The 24,451-nt window shown below is 47.7% G+C and overlaps 1 protein-coding gene across 1 annotated transcript in view; it reads right to left on the reverse strand.

Annotated features, from left to right (window-relative positions):
* KLC2 (kinesin light chain 2) overlaps positions 1–24,451 on the reverse strand; it is an 854,727-nt gene that overhangs the window by 765,758 nt on the left and 64,518 nt on the right. Inside the window, exons 3-4 of the mRNA XM_069644886.1 lie at positions 13,792–14,022; positions 12,191–12,266 (exon numbers count right to left, since the gene is read on the reverse strand). Of these exons, the coding sequence (XP_069500987.1) occupies positions 12,191–12,266; positions 13,792–14,022 (307 nt within the window). The remainder of the gene's footprint in view (positions 1–12,190; positions 12,267–13,791; positions 14,023–24,451) is intronic.

Genomic DNA, 24,451 nt, shown 5'->3' on the forward strand with positions numbered 1-24,451 from the left:
GATTTGGACGACACTTCATATGATATGATATGGTATTTGTAACGCGCCTATACACAGGTGTTTCAAGGCGCGACGAGGCAGGGAGGGGAGGGACAAGGGGAGACAGACAACAATCCTACTAGGCCAGGTGTCATTCAGATCGCGCAAGTGCAGGGGAGGGGGAAAAGGGGAAGGGGAGGGGGGAAGTGCAGTACAAGGTAAGTGGCGTAAAGTAATAAATAAATAAATAAATAAATAGGGCCAGCTGGTGGCAAGTGCGAGGTAAGTGCAGAGCAAGTGCTGGGGAAGGGGGGGGGCTGTAGGGATACAGAGACAGTCCCGCAGTGCAAAGGGGTTCCAGGGCATCAGTGCAAGAGGAGAGTGGCTGGGCCAAGGACCGAGGCCGTCTAGAGTGGTCCAGTTGCAGGATAAGTGCAGTTTCAGTGAAGAATTAATTAGCTGTTCAGCAGGGGAGAGGGAGAGAGAAAGCAGAAGCAAAGAGGAAGGTTTTGAGGTGCTTCCGGAACCGGAGATGGTTCTCCTCAAGTTTCAGGGAGGCAGGAAGGCTGTTCCAGAGGGAGGCCAATGCCGCGGAGAGAGATCTACCCCCAGCTCGTTGCTTCGAGAAGCGGCTAACCCTGAGGGAATTGGAGGCGGATGAGCGAAGGGCTCGGGAAGGAAGATATTTGGGAAGAGAGAGTTGAAGGTATTTAGGACCCAGGCCCCAGAAGGCCTTGTGGACAATGCAGAGGGTTTTGAACTTTATCCTCGCAGCCACTGGGAGCCAGTGTAGAGATTTCAGTCCTGGAGAGATACGGTCCCTGGGCTTGAGGCCAAGGACAAGTCTCGCAGTTCTGTTCTGGATGAGTTGCAGAGGGCGGAGAGTGGAGGCAGGCAGATTAAGATAGAGGCTGTTACAGTAGTCCAGCTTCGAGAGAACCAGGGCTCGGGAGACAGTGAGCTTCTGGGGGACGGAGAGGAAGGGAAGAATACCTCTGAGGAGGTGCAGCTGGTAGTGTGACTTCTTGGCGACGTCAGAAATATGAGGAGAGAAGGAGAGTGTGGAGTCGAAGATGACCCCAAGGTTTTTTGCCTTGCAGGTAGGAGCAGCGAGGGGGCCAAGGGAGGCAGGCCAGAGAGCTGCAGGGAAGGAGGGAGTGGGAGTACCGATGAGTAGAATCTCAGTCTTACTGGCATTAAGGCAGAGGTCATTGGCGGCACACCATTCTTGGATAGCAGACAGACAGTCAGAGATGAGGGAAGGAGAGGGTGAGGCTGAGGGTAGCCTGAAAATGAGCTGGGTAACGTCCGCATAGCACTGGAAATTAGGGCAGAGAGCGGCGATGCGGTGGGCAAGGAGTGCCAGATACTGGTTGAACAGCCAGGGAGAGAGATTAGATCCCTGGGGGACACCACAGATGGAGAAAAAGATGTCGGAGAGGAAGGACCCCAGTTGGACCTGGGAGGGTCGATTTGAAAGGAAAGAGGTCAGCCACGCCAGAGCCTGACCAGTGATACCCAGGTTTTCCCGGAGACGGTTGAGCAGGATGGCATGGTTGACAGTGTCAAAGGCAGAGGAGAGATCGAGCAGAATGAGAACACACGGAGTGTTGGAATCGAGGTTCAAGAGCAGGTCTTCACGGATGTTCAGGAGAGCAGTTTCCGTGCTTCTGGCAGCTCTGAAGCCAGATTGATGGTCATGAAGACTACCAACAGATTCAGCATGGAGGTTAAGCTGGGAGATGGCCAGTTTCTCCAGGAGCTTGCCCAGGAAGGGAGTGATGGAGATAGGGCGATAGTTAGCCGGGCAGGAGGGGTCGGAGGAGGGTTTCTTGAGAAGAGGGTGCACAAGGGAGTGCTTGAGGGGGGAAGGGAAGACTCCAGAGGCGAAGGAGTGGTTGCAAAAGTCAGCCAGGGCAGGAGCCAGGGAGTCAATGTGGTCCTTGATAGTTTTGGAGGAACAGGGGTGAACCTGTTTAGACGAGACTTTCATTGATCGGACTTGTCTGGAAACCTCGTCAGCAGAGAAAGGTGGAAAGGCAGAGAAAGAGGGAGGAGGGGTGACCGCAGAAGGGCCAGAGGAAGGGCCGGGTAGGGAGGGAGGGAGGTGAAAGGAGGAGAGCGAGGACAGGATGTCCTGAGTTGTAGAGATGAAGTGAGAGGCCAGTGCAGTGCAGAGGGCCTGGGAGGGGACAGGAGAGGTAGAGACTGCAACAGGGTTGGCCAGCTCCTTGCAGATTTTAAAGAGTTCGGCGGAGTTGTTTGATGCCGCAGAGGTGCGGGCTTGGATAAGGGCTCTCTTCTTGGTGAGAACGGAGAGCCGGTACTGCCTTTGGAGCAGGCGGCAGGCCAGTTTGTCAGAGGATGAACATGAAGCACGCCATTTCCTCTCTGCAACCCTGCACTTGCGTTTTAGGGTGGCGAGATCCGAGTCATACCAGGAGTTACATTTGGCTTTGGGCTTCAGGCGGATTCTCATGGCGGGGGCAAGGATATCAAGAGTAACAGATATAGCAGAGTGGAGCATGGAGAGGGCTGTGTCAGGGTGGGAGTCAGCCGAAGGGGCAGGGGGGGGGCGAGAAGGTAGCAGCGAAAGCCTCAACTGACACACGCTTCATGGGTCGGATGACCGAGAAGGTGGGTGGCAGTGAAGAGGGTGGCTTTGCCTGTGGGGTAGGCAGGGTGAGGTGGGAGGATAGGAGAAAGTGATCACTCCAGGAGAGGGGAGTGGAGAGAGGGACAGAGAGGGGAAGGTCAGAAGAGATCAGAGCATCAAGAGTGTGCCCAGCAGAGTGAGTAGGCCCAGATGGGAGAATAGAGAGTGAGAGAGAGTCGCAGAGGTCACGAAAGAGACCAGTGGGGGGATTGGAGGCATCAAGGTGGATGTTAAAGTCGCCAAGAAAGAGGAGTTGAGTGGTTGAGGACAGGAGTGCGGAGGAGAGGTCAGCCCACTCAGAGAGGAAGGAGGAAATTTGACCAGGTGGCCGATAGATAGTAGCCACGGTAAGGGAATGGCTAGGAGAGAGAGAGAGTCTGCAGACAAGACATTCAAAAGAGGAGTAGGTCTGCGTAGGAGTGACAGTGGCAGGAATCCACTCAGGGAAGATAAGGGCAACACCCCCCCCTGCACGGTTGGGCCTGGGCATGGAGAGGATCTTGTAACCGTCAGGTAGGAGTGTGTCAAAGCTGGTGGCAGAGCTGGCTGTGAACCATGTCTCAGTGAGACAAAGGACGTCGAGGTCCAGTTCCTCAAGAAGGTGACAGATATTGGAGGAGTGCTTGATGGCAGAGCGAGTGTTTAGTGTGGCAATCTGGAGAAGGCTGCCATCCTTGAAGAACTTCCGGGGAGGGGTACAGATCAGAGGTACGCCCTGCGGAGGTATTGAAGAAGGAGGTGAAGAAGGAGCACGAGAGGGGGCAGGGAGGGAGGGTAGAGGCAAGGTAGCCAAGGATAGAGGAGGGGGGACAGCAGGAGAGGAGAGGAAGTTGATGAGGTGTGGGAAGCGTCTATCGAAGAGGTGAAGGTTGGCCTGAGGGCCTTGGACCAGGACGGTCCCATTAGTGTAGACATTTATGATGGCCTTAGAGGAGCGGAAGGGGGCCAAGAGGACATCCCAACGGGTGCCACCATTAATGGGAGAGGAGGAGAAAGGAGAGAGCACAGAGACCATATGAAGGGTCCATAGATCAGGCGAAGGCACGAAAAAGAGGATGTCAGTGAGTTTCTCCTTAGAGCAGGCATTAGTGTAGGTGTCAGCGATAGGGAGGCCTGGATTGGAGACCAGGATGTCCTTTTTAAACTTTTTCCTACCAGATTTAGTGAGGAGAGCAGGATAGTCAATGGAGAAGCAGTTAGAGAAGATAGGCGAGACGGAGAGCACCATGGAGTAGGAGGGAGGGAGGGGGGGAGACAGACGAAACGAGAGCACGCAGACAGGAAGTGAGCGGCAAGCACAAGTTACCACAATTAGAGCAAACAAACAGTAATGCGTATTAGGTACCGGGCCACCTAAGTTTGAGAATCCTGCGAGGGGAGAAAAAAGCACCCTAGTATACCTCAACTGTGAGTACAGTGAGGCAAGGTCCCATGCGGATGTAACCAGGAGTAGGAGGGGTGGGCCGGGGAACGGAGAACAGGTGGAACTGGCGCCTGGCGTCCCCTGCGGACACCTGCAGACACACAGGGAGCCGCACTGTAGGAGTCGCCCTTGGCCTGGGGCCCTTAGCCGCGGGGGCTGCCGGGCAGAGGGCTGCCCAGGAGGGGGGAGGTTATAGGCAGAGGGAGAGGGGGGGGGGTGGGCGGGCGGGGAGGGAGAGGACGACCAGGAAGTGGGAGGGGGGGAGCAGGAGCAGGCCAAACACCGCGCTAGGAGCGCGAAGAACAATTCAACTTTTTTTTTTTTTTTTAAAACAAAAACAAAACACTCACGGAGGCCCAGGCAGGGCTTCCCAGGCCTGCTGTTCCCCTCAGGCCACCGGCGACCGCTCTCCACGCTTAGCTGGAGAAAAGAAGCGAGCGTGGGGAACGGCCGTCGAGTAGGCCAGAGGGGAGGCAGGCACACAGCCAATCAGAGGGGGGGGGGGCGGGCAGGGAGGCGGGGAGGGAGAGGAAGACCAGGAAGTGGGAGGGGGGGAGCAGGAGCAGGCCAAACACCGCGCTAGGAGCGCGAAGAACAATTCAACTTTTTTTTTTTTAAAAAAAACAAAAACAAAACACTCACGGAGGCCCAGGCAGGGCTTCCCAGGCCTGCTGTTCCCCTCAGGCCACCGGCGACCGCTCTCCACGCTCAGCTGGAGAAAAGAGATTTGTCTAGAAACATTGTCAGGTGTTGCCAGAGAGAAAGAGGAGAAAGGTGGAGAGGGAGTGGTGGCCGAGGGTGGGGTCAACAGAGGTAGGGGGAGAGTAAGAGAACGAGGACAGGATGTCCTGCGTTTTAGTGGTGAAGTGAGAAGCCAGACATTTCCTGACGTGAGAAGGCAGGAAGAAAGCCAAAGAACAATATGGCGAAATAACAAGCGAACATCTTGTGGGACGTCCATTTTAGGGCTTAAGTAGCCGTTCATGGTAAATGTAAAAGTACACGAAGAAATTATCACAAAAACTGAATACATTAAAAAAAACATTAAAAAAATAAATAATCACACAGCTGCTACCAGCCATTATATAAAAAGGTTATAAGGCTACAAAGTACCCCAACTGCACTTCACTGCAAGGTGATGTGTGCCAATGCAAAAATCCATAAAGAGAGACAGTCTCTCAGCAATGATAGTGTTCAAGGCTAGTCCGTTTCACCGTGATAATGAGCAAAGCAGGCAAGGGAAGTAAAGCAGTAGAGCAGACGGCTTTACTGATCTCAAAAATGTCAGGACAGGATTCAAAACAAGCAAATATAATGGGGGTCAATAGGAATCTATGGAGGGAAAGGTGCAAAAAGAAATTATTTCCCTAAAAGTATACAAGATAAATAAGAACTGATGGTATGGTAATGCTTATCTGTAAAGTGCCTATACACAAGTCGAAGTGTTTCAAAGCGCTCAAGGAGGGAGGGAACAAGGGGAAAAAAAAAACAACAGTCATTCAGAGCCCCTGAATTTCTGAACGATAAAAGTCCACACATGCAGAGTAAATGCATATAATACAGTTAACAGTGTAGATAAAGGCAAATAGGTCTGACGACTATTCTGCAGTTTTTCCCAAGTGCATGGAGGCGACACCATATAGGAGGGGAGACATGGGAGATGGAGGATCTTCAAGGCATGGTATCTTCAGATCGGGAGTGCAGTGATGGAAGAAGATCCGAAGGTGCAAGCAGTGGGGCTACCCCTTATTTTCAGAAACAGGAGTGAATCAAGAAAAAGAAAAAAAAGGACAGATAGGGTAGGCCATAAGATGGGTCAAAAAAGAAAATTAAAAACATGCCTACTCCGGCCCATTGCCAGAACCGACCACCTTTGAACAGCACAACTTTCCATACCACAGCTAAAAAAAAAAAAAAAAAAAAAAAAAAAAGAGTATGGCCTTCCTCTTGTGCTTCTCCTCCTGTGGGTCAGTAGTCACCCTACTCGACTGCAGCACTGTTGCCACCAGAGCCATTGCAGAAGAACTAGACCACGGCCACTTGAGAACTTTGACTTTCAAACTCAGAAAGTTTGGTAGATAGCCTACCATGTGTTCTAGTATACATATTTAAACTTTATACCACCAATGGGCCTATCTCTAACATTAGGGGGAACAGCAGCATCAGACCCACACCCTGTTGAGCTAATTAGAAGGTCGTACACTTCTTCCATTAGAGGCTGACCTCTGGCTTAACGTTTTTCAATACCTAGGTACCCCTCTGGTCAGGGCTAGTGGCTTTAGTTCCCGGATAGTCTGACAGACAATAGACATTCGCTGAGACCCTAAGTAGTCGGGTCGCGACCTTGTAACACTAAAATACTCTTCTTAAAGTCGACTTACTTGTAACCCACACCAAAGATACTTACCCTTCCAGAATAATCATAACATCTTTTTGTAGATAATCTTTTTATGTCATGTGTGATAAACGGCATCCTAACCTCCCCATGGCCATCATAAGAGTTGACCTTGATTCTACAGCCACATTACCACTAAGTAAGCCATTGGAAGGTTGTGGGAACCCCTGTTGACTAGTTGTCACAAGTCTTCCTTCCCTTTGGATCTATTGGAAGCGAGAAACTAACTGAACCATGAGCCACAATAAGAGACCATTTGGAGTACAAAAACTAGCTCACAAAGCGGTCACACGGGTGGATTTTCTCATTGCACAGCCACTGCCGACAAACTGTAGTGTACGTTTTTAAGGAAAGTGACTGACGTGACCAGTATCACTTGAAGTCGGTGGTCAATGGCATAAGCCAGTGGCAGGGTCTGGGCATGGAGACGAGCAGACAAAAGTTGCGAACAAGTAACATTCAAGACAATAAACTAAGTGTGGCATCCACGAGCCACACCATCAACCCAGCTGCGAGCCGTGGAACAAAAGGAGAGAGATGTGGTGCGCCAGCTGATGTAAAGAGCCACATGCCTGACTTTTCAAATGTGTGCTTTTGCTGTATAAAAGAACAAGTTACTCACTGTAGTGACTACTGTACTCCTAGTCCATAGTCCCCTTTCTTCTATACTGTATGGGTGTCCCAGTACGGGGACTGGACCAGAGCCTTTTCCACCGCAGAAAATAGCACTTCCCCCTTAAAATGTATGCACACATAGGTGCGAGGGTAGGCATGATGCGCACGCTAACCATGCCCTACGGTGCCCACATAAGTCCCCAGGAACATGCATCGGGACCGACTGCCCTCAATACACATTAATACATATTGCAGAGGCTGGAGGGCGGGGCATATGGAGGAAAGGAGACTATGGACTAGGAGTACAGTAGTCACTACAGTAAGTATCTTGTTCTTACCCCTACGTCCCGTCCCCTTTCCTCCATACTGCATGGACGATTCCAACTCAGAATAACTTGACTGGAGAGAGAGAGAACCCCTATAACCTCATGCAAATAAGTTCCCGAGCATCGCATGGCCAAAGGCTGCATCCTCCTTTAAGCTAATGTCCAGATAGTAACGCCGGCAGAATGCTGACAGGGTAGCCCAGGTCGCTGCCTTGCTCATCACATCCCATGGGACGTGCCTCTGAAAATGCAACTGTGGTTGCCTTAGCCCTCACCAGAAGATTTCTAATACCTTCCGGAGGCAACTTTCCATGCACCTTATAATCCTCCGAGATACAACACACTACCCACCCAACGATGGGCAGCCTTGGACGCCCGACTGCCCTGAGCTGTTCCGCCAAATGTCACGAACAGTGCGTCTGATGTACTGAAACAACTAATTCTGTCAAAGTAGAACTTCAAAGCCTGCCTGACACTAAGACAGTGTATAACTCGGTCAAGCTGCGACTACAGGTTTGGGAAGAATGTGGCTAACACCATCTCTTGATTTATATGAAACTCTAAGACGATTTTGATTAGAAACGAAGGATGAGTGCGAAGCACCACTTTATCCTTGTAAAACAAGGTAAAGGTTCCTTTGCTGCCAATGCCTCGTCTGGATCAAGTAACTGCTACTAACAGACCGGTCTTAATAGTAACCATTTTAATGTCTGCCGTGGCCATGGGCTCAAACAGTTTATGTGCTAGGACTGCTAATACACTGAGATCCCAGTAAGGCAGCGGTCTTCTGATGGGAGCAAACAATCTAGAGAGCCCTTCCTGAGTCCTCTTGACCACTGGGTTTGCTGAAGAGAAACCTAGTTGATCTGAATTCTTATAAGCTCCAATGGGCTCCAGATACTTCCTGCACAAGCCTACCTGAACTCCAGACCAAGCCATATAGGCAGAGACTGAAAGAACATTGTCAAGAGTAACTTGGCACAACCACAACCCTCTACTTTGCCCAGTGACAAAACCTTGTCCACTTGCCGATGCACTGAGCTTTCCTTGCCATCTGAATGATATCTCAATTTCTGAAGAAGGATTAAGATGGGCCAACAGTAGGTTTTCAGGAACCAGGCCGCTAAGTTCAAGGCTTGCTTATTCGGGTGTAGGACTGCTCCTGGCTGCTTTGACAACTTCCGTACTGACATTTTCATGGTTAGGTGATCGTAACAGACTAGTGTCCAGAGATCGGAAAACTAGGCCGGTGATGTCCACATAATAACCAACAGGATGAGCCTGCAATTCTTGTCCTCCCAGAGCTCGGTGACCACTTTCTGCAACAGCTGGGGTCAGGGGAAATACATAACATGTCCTGTTCGACAAGTCTATCTGGAACGCATCACCCTCCGAGCCCTCTCCTTGGCCCTCCCATGACACAAATCTTTAGCATTTAGCATTGCTGCTTGTGGCGATCAGGTCTATCTCCAGCTGCGCCCACATCTGAAACAACTCTTGCAAAATCAGCCTGTCCATCTCCCACTCGTAAGAGACGTAGCCAGATGGCTGAGCTGTTCTGCTTCTGAATTGTCCTGGCCTAGAAGTTGGACCGCCTTCACTCCCACAATTGTATGGCTATGCTGCACAAGAGGGGGAACCTGCCCCTCCCGGCTTTGTTCATGTAGAATATCGATGTCATGCTGTTCGTGGAAACTAGCACCAACCAGCCCTCTTATCTGCAAGACAAACTCCTTCAGAGCCAGGAAAAAAAAACCTTGAATTTGAGGTAATGTGTGTGTCTCTCCTTGTCCATTACCAGACCACAACATATGAGCCGAAAGTGAACCCACTGTCGCTCCCCACCCTTCCAGTGAGGAATTTGTGGTCATATCTACAGAATGAGGAAGTGGGTGAAATGGAGCTCCTAACATTAAGTTGGCCTCCACTTTCCATCTCAGCAGGTCACCCCGAAGGGATGGAGGAATGTCTATCTTTGCTGACTTCAACCTAGTCTCCTGATCCCACAAGGCTGCCAGGTGCATTTGAATCCTCCTCATCTTGAGCCTCACTAGCAGAACTGATGAAATGCACATAGCCAGCAGCACCTGAAGGTGCTGGTACCACTTCATTGTTGTGCAATTGTTCGTAAAGAAGTGCCTCACTGAGTCCATATATCTATTCTTTCGGTGGTAGGGAAAATCGTGGCCCGCACAGTGTCCCATTGGAGCCCAATGAAGGTAATGGTCCGAGTAGGGGAAAACCTGACTTTTTTGAATTGATCGAGAATCCTAACTGGAGTAGAATGTTGATCAATGACTGCATCATCCTCAACGCTTCCTGAGGGGAGTTGGCCCTGACAAGCCTGTCATCGAGGTTGGGGTAGACATGCTGACCCCTGTCACTCAGCCGAATGGCTACTGCATTCATGATATTTGTGAAGACTCTGGGCACAGCATTGTGGCCAAACGGGAGAATCCCTGTATTGGAAAATGCCCACTCGTGATGGAGAATTGCAGGTACTTCCGAAGAGGGTGGCAAATCAGTATGTGCAGGTATGCGTCCTTCAGGTCCAGCACACACACCCAGTCTCCTGGAAAGAGACAGTCTGCAATTGGAGCCAGTGTGACCATTTTGAAAGTTTGACGGGGTAGGTAGAGTTTGAGGAAACAATAGTCCAACACCACCCTTAGGCCTGCCCATTTTTTCTATTGTATGCAAAGATCTTGGAGTAAAATTCCATGCCCGTTTCCATTACAGGCATCTCTTCCACTGCTTGTGATTAAACCAAGGACTCCACCTATCAAAGCAGTGCTGGAGACCCTATTTGTAGAAGGGGGATCCTCCTACTCCTCCTCTCTTTGCCAGACAAACTCTGCTGGTCCTGCATGTCCTGACTAGGTGCAGGGACCCTAGGCCCTCTGTCCAACGCCAGCAGTGGTGCAGCCTGGGGGCTTGAAGTGGTGCTAGAATGGGAAGCGGAGGTAGAGGTGGTTGAGGTCTAGGCACCATGGGCAAAGGGGGAGTCTGTTGCACAGGCGACCCTCCCTGCCGCTGCTGAAGCTCCGGAGGAAGAACCTCCTTGATGAGTGCCTTCAGGATCCCCAGACATCTGAGGAAACTTCCTTAATTGTAGACATCTTTCAAAACCTGTCCTCACAGGCTTGCAAGGTTTGTACTGAGGCGCGTGTCCCTTACGCCATGGGAGTCCAGGTAGACGTGACTGTAGTCCGAGGGCTCTGCCTGTGCCACAATGTTGGTTTGGCATACCTTATGGAACTCATTCGAATATGGTATGAGGTGCACCAGGGAACTTCGCCACTAGACCAGTCAACCTTGACCAATGGCTCAGTAGCAAGTCCTGAACTAGCCTTTGAAGGCCTGGCAGGCTCTGCCGCTCTTTCTGACTGAGAGGAGTCCACCGAAGATGGCGGTGCAGAGCCTCAACTCACCACCATTTTGTGACCCTGCTGTTGCAGAGTCTGACTGAGTGCACAGGGAGACTGTGCCTAGCATACAACTCTTAAGAGGAGGCCCTTACGGGCCCTCAGTACTTATACCGGTCGGTTCTCTTATGGACCTCGGACTCCGGTCTGGGAGGCAAAACACCCTCTGCAGGAACTCTGGTAGTCCTGCGCAACGGCCAAGTCACGGCCTGAGAGCCAATTGCTCCCCCAACAATCGTCCTGTAGTAAGAGCCCACGGACAAAAGTCAGGTAGTAGAACTTTTGCGCCCCTCTGTACTAGGACCGGTAGGATCCTTGGACCCCCTTGGTGCAAGCGCTGGTAGCCAGGTGAGCCTCAAACCTAATAACGGTACAGAAATCTTTTTACGACCCCTCCCAGTCCGGGAGCTCCCAGAAAGAGTCCCCTTTCTGAGGTGCCTGAAAAACTGAAAGATAACTTACATTCTCGCAACACCTGCGGTATGCAAACTTCTTGAGATGGTCCGGCGGAGACTTGGAGAAGATTTCTCTCCACTTTGCCAAGCTGTTTTTTGGGGGAATGCAGTGTCAGCGCATTGCACAAATCCCACCTACAGTCGGGGTCCAGACTCTCCAGACAGAGTAAATGGACGGCCAACACTGGGAAAGGTGTGCCACACGATGCAAACCGACCGAAACCAGATGATCTTGACTTAAGTGGAGGTGGTGGGGGGTGGTGCTGAGGGCTGGGGAACTTTGTAAAATGATTTGAAGAGAGAAGTGCGCAGCAAAAAAATATTGCTGCTGTGGTAAAGACCTCTGTTCCCATTGCATGGAAAAAAGGGACTGATGTGTGCACCGTAGGGCATGGTTAGCGTGCCTGTCATGCCTTTACTCGTACCTACGCATGCATAAATTAAATACATTTAAAGGGGAAGTGCTATTTTTACGGTGCAAAGGGCTGTGGTCCCGTATGGGGATGCCCATACAGTATGGAGGAAAGGGGACAGGACGTATTACAATTGTTGTACAAAGAATGTTACATGAAGCTGTTCTGCCTGTTGAGTATTCAAATGAGTCACTGGTAAGGCAGTGTCATTGTGTAAACATTTGCATATTTCAATCTTATTTGAGAACTTGCAAGGACAGTGAATAAATGTCAGTGGTGCCATGTGCTGAGGTTAGGATAATGACTCATGGGTAGGTATTAGAGAGGTCATTTGAGTGCTGCCACCATCTCACCCTGCCTGCATAAGTTACCAAATGTTCTGGCTATCTTAGCAGAATCTCCCATGTACAGTCCCACTAACTCCAGAAACAGCATTACAGCATCAAGGCAAGAACAGAAAACTCCAAGGCACAGTTGTGCACCATCCAGGGTGGGATGCTCACCTTGTGCCGGCTCCTCATCATTAGGGAACAGGTCATCAAGGGTGTCTTTTGCAGCCTCGCTGGCGCTCTTCTCATCCTTAGGCAAGAGAACAGAATTAGATAAGAGGTCTACACACCTCAATGTCCACAAACAATTATAGCTGCTGGATCTTTTCACAATGAGGTCTTCTCCAGAGAAACGCAACCAAGCTGACTCCTACTAAATTAGTAATCTGCCATTTTGTTGTTCAAGTGTTCTTTATTTCACTGATCTATATCAAAGGACAAGTTTAATAAAATGCTGGGCGACAGGAGAATTGTCTGCCTAAAAAAAGATAAAGTATCCCATTGCTGCAACAGATTTACATACATTGCCACACAACTGGTGCTCCAGTTCCAGTAAGGTGGGATATCCCTGCTGAATCTGTTAAAATGATTAAGGGAAGATATGTACTAATTTAATTTGTTTCAGCTTTCCAACATTTCGTATTTATTAAATGAATGCATATTAAGAACAATATACTTTTTTCAAAACAATGTCCATTTCAGATTTCCCACATGTGCTCTTCTTGGGCCCTACCGCAAGCTACAGCTAGTTTTATGTTCACGGATTAGAAGGGCCATTTCTGGAGAGGATTGTGGTACATGATGGTAGCTTTGCCTTACTAATAATTGAAGCTTTCTGAAGCAGGAGTTCCCAGCTAAACAAAAGCCACATGCTATTGGAGACGATCCACTAGGACCAGAGAAGCATACCAACACATTTGCAGAAGAGCAAGTGGATAGCTTGTCTAAAACATCATGTGGGGGGGATACAAGACCCCACCCTTCAGCTACACAACTGCTAGTAAACAACATTGTGCTAGAACTGTATACTTTACATTTGAATAGGAGTGTTTGCATTAACTATGGCACACTATTCTTACATACTCACCTAGAGCTGTAAGCTTTCATGCACCAAGGGTTCAATAGCACCAAGTCCATTTAGCCCAGTGTGACACCATGCGCTACCATCAGGCCTGTTTTAATAAAGTATTTGACAAGCTAAAACCTTGCTGATGAGCACTCAAGTTGTGTTGTGTAACTATTTTCACTGACTGCAACTATGATCAATTTGCATCCCAGGTTTGGAAGATGGTATCTTTCTTTTTACACCATAAATGATAATGATGTGTTATTTATATAGCGCCTTTATCCAAAGCACTTTACAGAGCACATATTTACATACAATATCACCCTATTTTATGGATTTTCAAGAACATTGCCAATAACATGTTTAAATTCAAAAGAATTCTTGCCTCTAAGATGAGAACATTAGTTTCTCTGAAATTATTTTGAAATCAATCTCCCATCTCTGTCACCATGGTTGTAAGGACAGGTAGTCAAGGGGAATAAAGAGTAACTATATGAATACAAGACTTACTAATACCCCAGCAATTTGCGTGCAATAGACAGTGTTATCTAGAACCATTAAAGGAGAAGCCAGACCACCTTTAAAAGACAAAGGATTTTTTTTCTGGATACACGTAAATTAATAGGAGGCTTGAAACCAAACATGCATTGTCCCATGAACTGAAAGATGACACCCTTCTTCCCCTCTCCCCAGTCTAAGTCAGCTTTACCGAGGGGGAGACATCTTCATCAAACTTCTTGATCTGGTTCATGAACAGCAGGTGGTGCTTCTCCTCCTCCAGCTGTGCCACAGCCTGCTCACTGCGCTGCAACTTCTGCTGGGTGTTGGCCAGCTCATCCCGCAGCCACTGGTTCTCCTGCACCAGGCGTCGCACCTGGGCCCGCAGCTTCTGCTTCTCGGACTCCACAGCGCTCAGGTGGCTTGAAAGGGCAATGATCACCTGCCATCCAAGAAGGAGAGTGAGAAAAATAAGAAGAGGATTTAAAAAAGAAATACTGAATTAGGAGGCATAAAAAGGAAGACGAAGAATACAAAAAGAAGGGGAGGATGAAATATTAATAGGAGTTAGTGAAAAAGAAGGGCAGAGAGAGCACAAGGGAACAGAGAAGGGTGATATACAGACATTAGAATATGAGGGACATTGTGTCAGGGTAGACGGCAAGAACAAAATCATGGTGTCACACAACTCTAAGGTCGGTCATCAGCAGCAACTAGACAGTAGACCTCAAGCTAGACCCTTTAACAAAGACTTCATCAACCATCTATTTTTATCATAATGAGAAATTATTCTCATCTCCGAGCCACACAGCACGTTGATTATTTCCAGACATTTCCAAGAGGCATGTTTTTACATCACTGTGGAAGGACATGCTGTATGTTCTAACCTGAAGGTTAGGGATCCTTTAGGAAATGGTGGATTTTTCCATAAAATTAAAGCAATATTTTATAAAGACTTTACCAGCTGAAATAAACTCCATCTATTGCTCAACAAATGAGGAAAATAAGCAAATAATTAAGATGTGAAAGTTGCCTCCACACCATTGTTTTAGCATATAGTACAACATCCTTCTGAGACCGCAACTTTAGGTGTCTCCAAGGACAGCAAACTTGTGCTGGGCTGTTGCATTTCTCGTCAGAGTGAACAAGGTACAACAATGTTTGTAGTTCCAATGTGTTTCAATGTATATGAAATGGCCGATTCCTTTGTGTAGCAGCAAAGAAGAGTACAGTAATTCCCTAAAGGCAAAAATACAGAGAATGTATACAGGCCACAAAATGTGGACTCTCTAGTTGCTGGCAAAAATTCACTTTTGGTGAGTAGGAAATGGCGTGCTAAGTGCATTCGAAGGGCTCACAACCTGCCTATCATCGCCATGTTGTGCATGCTCATCCCTCTTTGCACCATATGAAGAAGTCACATTAGCCTCCCCTTTAGAACTCACAGGGACCCTAGGGACCATGGATGACCAGTCACTGTGTGAGGTGCTACCTGGGGGCAGTTGATGAGGTGCCCCAGACCTCTCCATGTACGCTAGTCGTGTCTATTACAGGTGAAAGGAATAAGTGGCTAGACAGTAAACGCAACCTAAGCAGAGAAGACTGTGCTTTTCCTATGTTTCTAGGATCCAGATGTATTTTCCTACTTTCCTTACAGGGTGCTTCCTTTACGTTCCTGACACTCCATCTGGAGAACGGCCACATGGGTCAAGAAGAAAGTCACAAGAAGTTATGAGCTGTTTTCTGTAAAGTGCATATGAAATATATACAACATACACAGTAAAATACCTTTCCAGAATATGATAAATACACAATCTCACAGGCCCTACAGGATCTCAGATGCATTAGTATGGTTCTGGGCCAGTATCTGTTAGGCAGAATTATATGCAGTACCATTTGGGAACACTACACACAATTAAGATTACAAGTGACAGTACAATTTCACCTTTGGTACAAGTCTGTACTACACAGTTATAGTGGTAGCAGTAGCGCAGCAGCCAGACTTATCTCAAGAGTAAGTGAGCAGTAAAAATATTTACACAAAGGACAGCAATTACTATGATTCAGGCAAACACTGACTAGAGGTTTCTAAGTAAAAGAATATATATTTATTTACTCAACAGCTGTATAACATTTCACTATTCTAAGCAAGTTAAAAATCACAATCATAAATACACCACACCATTTCCCTTAAATTCCTTAAAAGACTGAAGAAGCGCACCGTATTTCTTCAAACCAAATGCTGTCACGGAAAACGAACTGAAGCCAACAGGCGCTATGCCCACTGTCTAAATACTTCTTCGAAGTAGCTAAGGCTGGACAATGCACGTCAAACGATGAGGAATACATGGGAAGACACAATCCAGTCTAAGTGTCATTTATCTCTAATCACAGATAAGGATAAGACTGAACATAATCAATGGTTCTAAGCATGGTGTTCATCCTTGTTCTATTGACTTTTTTCTTGGATACCAACATTATGCTAGTCTTTTCCAGATGTATGGTCAGATCATGTTGTGCATAAACTGCAAGTTCATTTAGCATGTACTTCATGCCGGTGTAAGTGCAGTCAAACAGGACCACATCGTCCGCATAAAACATACCCACTGTGTAGGTTGTTGACCTATCTTGGGGTTTAAAATTTGCTTTGCGAAGCAGGCGGGAAAAAAGGTAGGCCAAGTACAAATTAAACAATAGGGGTGCCATTACAAACCCTTGTTTAACTCCCCTGTTTAGAGGTATAGGTGAAGTGACCATTCCTTCATTGTCCAACCTCACTCTTGCCCGGTTATCACTGTGTAGAAGAATCGGAATATGTACAAGCCAATTGGGGCGTCCCAGTTTCCTAAGCTTGAACCAGAGTTTATCCCCATTCACCTGATCAAATGCACTTTGGAAATCCACAAATGCAATGTACAGAGTAGTGTCCGACTTGCTACGGGTAGCCTGTATCAGGCAGTCCAGGGCTCTGATGTTACGGGTGGTACCAGAGCCGGAAACCGGTCTGAACTGGGTGGAGTACGTTGTTAGCGTACACCCAGTTCTGTAGCTCTGTTAAATACCAAGGGTGCAAAGATTTTACCTGCATTGTCCGGAATTGTACAAAATTACCAAACCTAAAGTTCCGACATATACAAAAAGGTCGTAAATGCATGCCAGCAAAGGTTCGAACATCAAAAGTTTGAACCTTTGGTGGCATGCATTTTAGATTGGTAACTTTTTTTTTTTTTTTTAAATAAAGATTGCAGGGGTGTCCCCCGCAATACCCCGCTCCCCATACTATACAGTATAGTGAGTGGGAGTTGCGGGGGACACCCCCGCAGCACACCCGAAAAAAGAAAAAGGAACCTGCAGCGCTGGTTCCCGATCACAGAAGTGAAAGGGGACTGGCGCTGCAGGGACACAGCACTTCTTCAAAGGTAAGTAGGGTGTGCATGGGGGTATGTTGGGGGTGTGGTGTGGGTGTGTAGGGTTTTTAAATATATGTTTGTATGGGAAATGTACAAACCTTTTGTAGTGCGTATGTTTCTCATGCAAACTTTTCTGTCTCTGACTTTTCCGCGACGGATAAATCACGCAGATCCGTATTGTCCAACCTGGAAAGCAGTCTGTAGTAGTTAACGTTTGACCGTTCCCCTTTTATGTAAACTGGTATGAAAAAAAGACTGCTGCCATGAGGACGGTATCCTTCTTTCTCTACACACACGAGAAAACAGTATGAGCAGCACACCTGTGACCACTTTTCAGGGTCCCTTTTTAAAACTGCATTAGCCAAGCCATTCGGGCCTAGTGCTCTAGATGTCTTACGTTTTTCCTGCTCATCGGCAGTGGCCATGAAACTTCAGAGAAAGCAGACCCTGAAGGTGCTAGAGGGTAAAAAATAAAAAAATAAAAAATAAATTAAGCAATGCTGCATTCAGCACCAGATGGATTTATGATCTTGTTTAACTTTACCCCCCCCACACCCCCTGAGTTGTGGCCAGGATCTTCCATATTTCACCGGTGTCTTGTGACTTTAAAGCTTGGACAAAATGCTGCAATTCGGCCTTCAAAATAGATAACTGATGATTTTCTTAACCAAGTTCAGTATTCTCTTTTTAGGATTGTGATTGCGGGCTACACAAGAAGCGAAGGGCCATAAGGCTTGCCCCTTACTATTAAAGCGCAAATGGCACTATGTTTCTACGCTTACAATCACGAATCTCTATGTTATGTCATGTTAACGGTACTTATATAGCACACCGTCACCAACGGAATTGGTCCCCAGGCGCACTGGAGGATCTGTAAATGAGAAAGGTGGGATGGGTTAGCAAGGTGAAGAGGGCGTAGGATAGTGGGAGGAGTGGTGTACTGTTGGCAGCTTCAACTCGGTAGACACCGGGTGCTGAGCTTTGGTGCAAGTTTTGGATCGGTGTCAGTCTTCTTGTGCTGTTGGTGCGGCTTATGTGTTGTTGCAGTGTGGTGAAGTGCGTGCAGCTGGCTGTGCGAGAGATGGTTGTGTGAGGTTTTTTTTAAGTATGCAGAGAGTTCGAATTTATATTGGTTAGTGATTTATGTGACATTTAACATGCAAGCATTCATAATTCTAAGTGTGGCACTTGCTGCCTTACACAATTCAGTCTGAATGTGGCACTCACCAACCCCAACAATACCATCCAGATACCACACAGGCCAATGTTAATAATTCTATCAAGGTGCGGGACATGCCAACATTCTCAATTCCTTTTAAGTGTAGTGCTTGGCAATCTTCATAATTCTGTCTAGGTGTGGCATATGCTAACATTCACAATCCTGTCTAGATACGGCGCAGGCCAAAGTTAGGAATTATGTCGGAGTGTGGTTTACTAGACTTGGCTTTACTGGTTAATGGAGGTTTTCTATGGCAGGCCCCTGCAGTGTGTGCCAATTGATAAAGCCATTCTTCAATTTCATCTGCATTTTCGCCTTTGAGACTTCTCCAATCAAAACGCCCCTGAGAGTAAACGGAGGCGCATAGTTTTGTTATTTTGATCTGATTCCAACCAACGCAGTTTCCTGCGCGATTAGGAATCAGATCACCACAGACAGGGGAGTTGCTAGGTCTGGAAAAGACCCGGGGCTACACTAATGTCAGAACTGTTGGGACTGGGGGCTAGTTAGTCTTTTGGCTGTAGCTCCTGAGATTCTATCCGGGGCTACAACCAAAAGATCAGGGGCTATAGCCCCCTTAGCCCACCCTAGCAACGCCCCTGACCACAGATATGAGTCGCTGTAGGGCTACTAATCGCTTCAAAACCAGAGTGAGCATTGCATGGTCACTTTATTCATTAAAAGCTGTTTTCAGTGAAATTACCTGTTCCAACAGGCAGTTGTTGCCAGTAAAATAATCCAAGTTGGCCTGCAAACTAAGTTGGTCTATCAGGGCAATCTCCAGTTGTCCGTCCATTTAATACGGACAGGCTCCATTCCGTAAGATAGCCGAGCCACAGCTTACCCATGGTGTTCGAGATTTGGTGCAGCATATTACAATATTCAGCCACATTTCTTTACACCGCACCACCAGCCCTGTCTACACATCCCGCATTCCAGTCGCCACAAAGAATAGGATTAGTAATTGCTAAATCCCCCCATAGCAAAAAAATCTGGTCCAGATTATTAATATGTACTTCTGTGGTGCAGGTCCCAGGAGGGTCATAGATGTTCACAATTAACATACCCTTCTGTTCCAATCCCTCACTGTTACCACACACCTCTACTGCCAAGATGTCTCTGAAAGGCAGACCTGCAAAGGTCAATTTAGGGTTAAAAGAATTTCTTACACCAATCAGCAATCCGCTTGCTGGGCGACCCACACTACCCTTAATAGCCTCTGTTTGGAATATTACATATCCATCCCCTTCAATGTTGAATGAAACTCATGTCTGTTGCAGAGCAAATATTTCATGTCCTGTTAAGTCCCGAGAACCTCCATTACATAGCCAATGGTTGAAGCCTCTGGTATTCCAGTTTAAGACTGTACGACTTCAGAGATTACACCTTGTTTTGAGCATCACTCGCTGCAGCCATTCCCACCCCTGAGCGTCATGAAACTTTACTCCAGCATCTGTTGTGTTGTTTTTAGTAGATATTCTGCTGCCAGAAAGCAATCTTTTATATTGGGTACAGCATTAAGACGCCTCCATCTTTGTTGGTTTTTAATCCAACACAAATCCCAGATGGACAAGGAAGGCTTGATGTTGGCGGATTAGTGAAACGGTTTCCGGCAAACATTGAATCCGTGTTACCTTCCGTGGTTGTAGGCGGAGGGGTTCTATAAAGTCAAAGTCACCCGAGTTTAGAATCCTCAGCGAAGGCATTTTATTGAACAATGCCATATGGAATGAGCGGTTTAAGTTTCGGCACCCCTTTGTTTCGCGTGCCGGGACAACGGTAAGTACTTTGGGATCCATACTTTGAGTCAAAACCTACATGGGTTTATATCACAGTGCAGCGCGTCAGGAGTTAAAACCTTGAACTTTAAAAAGTTCAGCTTTCAGAATGCCTTCATTCGGCTCACCTTAGGTAGCAGAGAGGCGGGATTAGCAGTATTGTCTCGTCGAGAGGGGGAACGCGCACAGCTTCCAGAAGTTGCAGTACCTCCTCCAAGCTGTCCACAAAACCGGTCAGTTGCCGTCAATCCTTTCCTTCAGCTAATGGGTAGCAATCATCAGATTGAAGTGGTAGTTAGAAGGATTGGTTTCCAGGCTGCAAAATCTTTTGTCTGCTATCCCGCAAACAGCGCAACACTTCTACCTCACTCTGCGTTGCTGCGCTAGTGAGCAGGGCTTTCAACTGTTTTTCCTCACAGGACTGGAAACAGTAGGTAGCGAAAAAAGACTGATTGCACAATCTCAGGGTCCAACACAGGGCAACACTCCTGCTTGTACCTTTTAGGCGGTGGTTAAGGTGAGGAAATGGAGGCGTCCTCCTGGAAAGGCATATGCGGCTCGTGTTGGATAAGCATGGGTGCAGTGCGCCAGCGCTTGTGGATGGTTGGCTGGAGAGTGGGGTGTAGCACTTGTCTGTTTCGTGGGGTGGCCTGGGAGCGAGATGGGGGGCAATGAGTGATTTGCTTGTGGTCAGTTTTGCTGACACAAGGGGTTCTGATTGCCCGAGGAGCAGGGTCAGCTGGGACTGCAGCAATGAAATTGGATCTGACCAGTCATTGTGCAAACCTATGTGGTGGTGACCGAGTATGCTCTCGGGTGGTCTGTACAGTGACGTGTTTGTCGCTGTTGTGCTGAGATTCGTCGTTTGTTGGCTCAGCAGCTAGCTGCTGCGTAGTTACGCTGATGGGAGCCGTGTGGGTGTTAAAGTTAACTAAGGGGAAGCTAGCCGCTGGGAGGGTAGGTTAAGGCTCGACATCCACATGGAGAGGAAGGATGTGGGCCATGGACAGTCCAAGCCGTTTGTCTGTGGGTCGGGAGGGGTCTGTGTTTACAGGACGGTGTAGCCAACATTGGTTAGGGGCTCTAGCGGGGGGTGGGGAGGCACAAAATCTGTCGTCATAAATGGGGTGGATATTCCGGGATGTTGTACGTGGCCGTTCCAGGGCACCGGTGTGGTGTCCAATGGTGAGGGCTGGGAAGTGGCAGCCTTTAGCACACTATGTTGTCGCAAGTGTGCTATCGAGCAGGGGTGGGAAGAGGGTGGGTTGAGGAAGACGTGGATCAAGTAAGGGTATTAAAGCAAGGCTGAGACACGTCAAGATTGTATGTGTTAGCACCTTACCTTCATGTGTATGGCAGCTGAAGTGCACACTCGAGGCATCCTCAATCCAGGCTTGCGATCAGCATGTGTTTGAAGATTTGATATCCGGGTGTTGTGGTGGCCATGGTAGAGGATCGTTGGGCTCCGGACGCTCTGGTCACGCCCGGACAGACCCAGACAGGCTCCGATAGCTATAGGTACCAGCCTTGGTACTCAGACGGCTCCTCCTGCCAGCGCTGGTCATTGGAAGGTCTAGTCAGTTTTGCAGGCCAATCCGAGGCCCAAATGCTGGGGGTTTGGTTCTCTGGGATATCAGAGCCCAAGAGGGGCTGGATGCGTAGCAGAAAGCAGTTGGCCATCTTGGAAAGGCCTTGCGGCATGTTTGCAATGGTGTGCTCGGTAGCGTTAGCTGCTTCAGGGGGCATTTCGTCTACTTGGGGACGGTTTTCCTGCATATAGCTGGCTCTTCCTTTGAGCAGGCCCAGACAGGCTTCTATAGCCTTAGGTCCCAGCCTTGGGACTCGGCTGTTGTCATTGGAGGGTCTAGTCAGTGTTGCAGGCCAATCCGAGACACTGATGCAAAACACAACACCTAAAAAAGCAACATTTAAAGTGCTACGAAGAAACGCTCTATAACAATTCTTCCATCACATTAGAGCGTGTGTGCCCCAATAATATTGCCTCATTCTTACCAGCGCCAGTGCTGCATGAAGAACATGTCTATGACTGTGTGACTATTGTTTTTCAATTTACTACCGTCAGGCCTGACATACAGAGGTTCCCTTGGAGCAGAATTTTTTTGTGGACAGATCGTCCTTGTACCTTCCCTCTTATGCATTTCCTGCTATTGAGTTGTTGAATGATGAATTTGTCTTATTAGATCAAACGACACACATTCCTACATCAGCCCAAGCTGCAGTACTTATTGCATTAACATCTGAATGTCATATTGCATCCGCTGTCTCCGTCTCCATATACTGTGAGAAACCTCAAGGTACTCTCGCATCTACCTCCCAGGGATATTCTGTTCAGTTCACCAGTGAAGAGGCATCACTTTCGGATCCCGTCCCTGGGGGTGGACAAGTGGGGGAGGATCACGTGGGTGGAGGGTCCTTGGGGATTGGATAGAGGGTACCTGAAGGTGAGACATGTTATCCCGTCCCCCCCTTTTTCTAACACTGACCTACCCGACCCTCCCGCAGTCTTCATGTAAAAGATAGGGTCCAAGAATGCAACCCTGTCTAACTCCCGAAAGAGTGGGAATTTTTCCTGACAATTCTCTGTTGCAATTCATTCGGACCTTGATGTTCGATTCAGACTCTAAAGCTAATATTAACCTCAGCAGACCTTCTGGAAAATCCCAACCGGCCAACTTTTGCCATAATATGTTTCAGTTGACCTGGTCAACCTCTGCGGTTAGATCTGTCATGGCCACATAAATCGTATACGCTCTTACCATGCCAGGCAAGCTTTTGAGCATAACACAGAAGCAGGCCATTTAATTTGATGATGAAAAACCTGAAGGTGTTTCATGACTCAGTCGCCAGGAATCCCTTATTCAGGTGGCCAAGGAATGGTCATCGCTATTGAATCCTGGGGGTGGGCAAGCGAGGGAGGATCACCTATGAAAGGGGCCCTGGGGGAGGAGACACCAGAAGGCAAGACATATGATATGATATACAGCCGAGCCGAACAACCTTTGAGTTGTGTCAGCATTTCGTCTAACTGAGAGCAGACTGTTTGTTCTGTGCAACGAAACCCTGTGACTCGTATAAACTGCAATCCAAGTGTCGTCTGCGCTCACAAGCCTCATCCTCATCTAAACAACAGAACAATGTAGAGCAAACTCAAACCGTGTGCTCTGGTTGTAATATATTGTGTTCTTTCTTGAAACTAGGCTTACTATCAGCCAGAGACCCAATACTGCAATTGTATCTTCATGGACAAGCAAACTTGTTAAATATGTTAAACAATATTGTCATATTTGTCATGTGAACAGGGCACGAACCCTAGCATGTAAATTATTAGTTTGGAGAGGGGCTGAACAATGATTGGGAAAATGTATAAAAGCCCACATTAAGATGTCCAGCACCCGCACCCCTCACTGTGTCTGCTGGTCCACACTGTGAGGTGTTGGGAGCCAGATAGCTATCTGTTTTGCTTTGAATTCTGTACAGAAATAAAGATACTTGCATCTTTCGACCAGTGATTGGCGAATTTCATTTTGTGGTACTGAGCCTCGATATTTCTTTGGTCTTTCAGATGGCGCCCAAATAGGGACCCTCAAGACTGATGTCACCTCGCTTAAAAGAAGACCCGGCTATCGGACCGGGATCAGAGTGAGAAAAAGGGGGTCCCTTTGAATGAGACGCGACACCTCGACAGTACTGCACGATCCGATCCCTGGACGGTGATGAAGCGATTCGAGAAGGTATCTTGACGAGGTGCCCCATATCGAGGCGGGCTCTTTGCCGAAATCGCCAACCACGAGGATCCTTTGTAATCTGATCCGACCTCCTTAGTCTTTGAAATCAGGCGAGTCGTGCCCCGATTCTTAAGAATCCTGATATTGGTTGCAGATTTATTCTTATAAGTACAAACGATGCCAGGTAACACCAGTAATCTGACATGCCTGGGAAATTGTCTGCCTGTTTTAGTGGTTTATTCCACAGAGACAGACAATCTTTGGGACGTGGCCAACCGGCGCCACCTGTTGGCTCACCGGCTTGTTTAATGTACTGCAAGTACGGCTTCAATAGTATTGTATTTAACAAACTTTTGCACAGACAAACTAGACATGCTTCTGAATTTCAGTGACCAGTTCATGGTAGTTTTGAAATAGCCTGTATAGAGTACTTAAGAGTCTATATTGTTGAAGAAAATGGCTAGGCCTGCAGCATTTGATGTAATGAAGGATTGGAGAAAGGAAGCTATGCAGCAACTTAAGAGTAAACCGAAACACGCACGTCGACATATGTCTAACACTGGAAATGCATTAATATATGACCAACAGAAACAGTCAGAGTCTATTAGAAGTATGGATAGGACTTTTCAACTTGGAGTACAGAAAATATATCCGTCTCAGGATTTTCATACCTCAGGCGAGCTAATCGATAAGCTATTGAATGAGTGTAGGACTGTTG

This window comes from Ambystoma mexicanum, chromosome 2p (assembly GCF_040938575.1).
Source record: "Ambystoma mexicanum isolate Mex_15411 chromosome 2p, UKY_AmexF1_1, whole genome shotgun sequence".
Taxonomy (NCBI): domain Eukaryota; kingdom Metazoa; phylum Chordata; class Amphibia; order Caudata; family Ambystomatidae; genus Ambystoma; species Ambystoma mexicanum.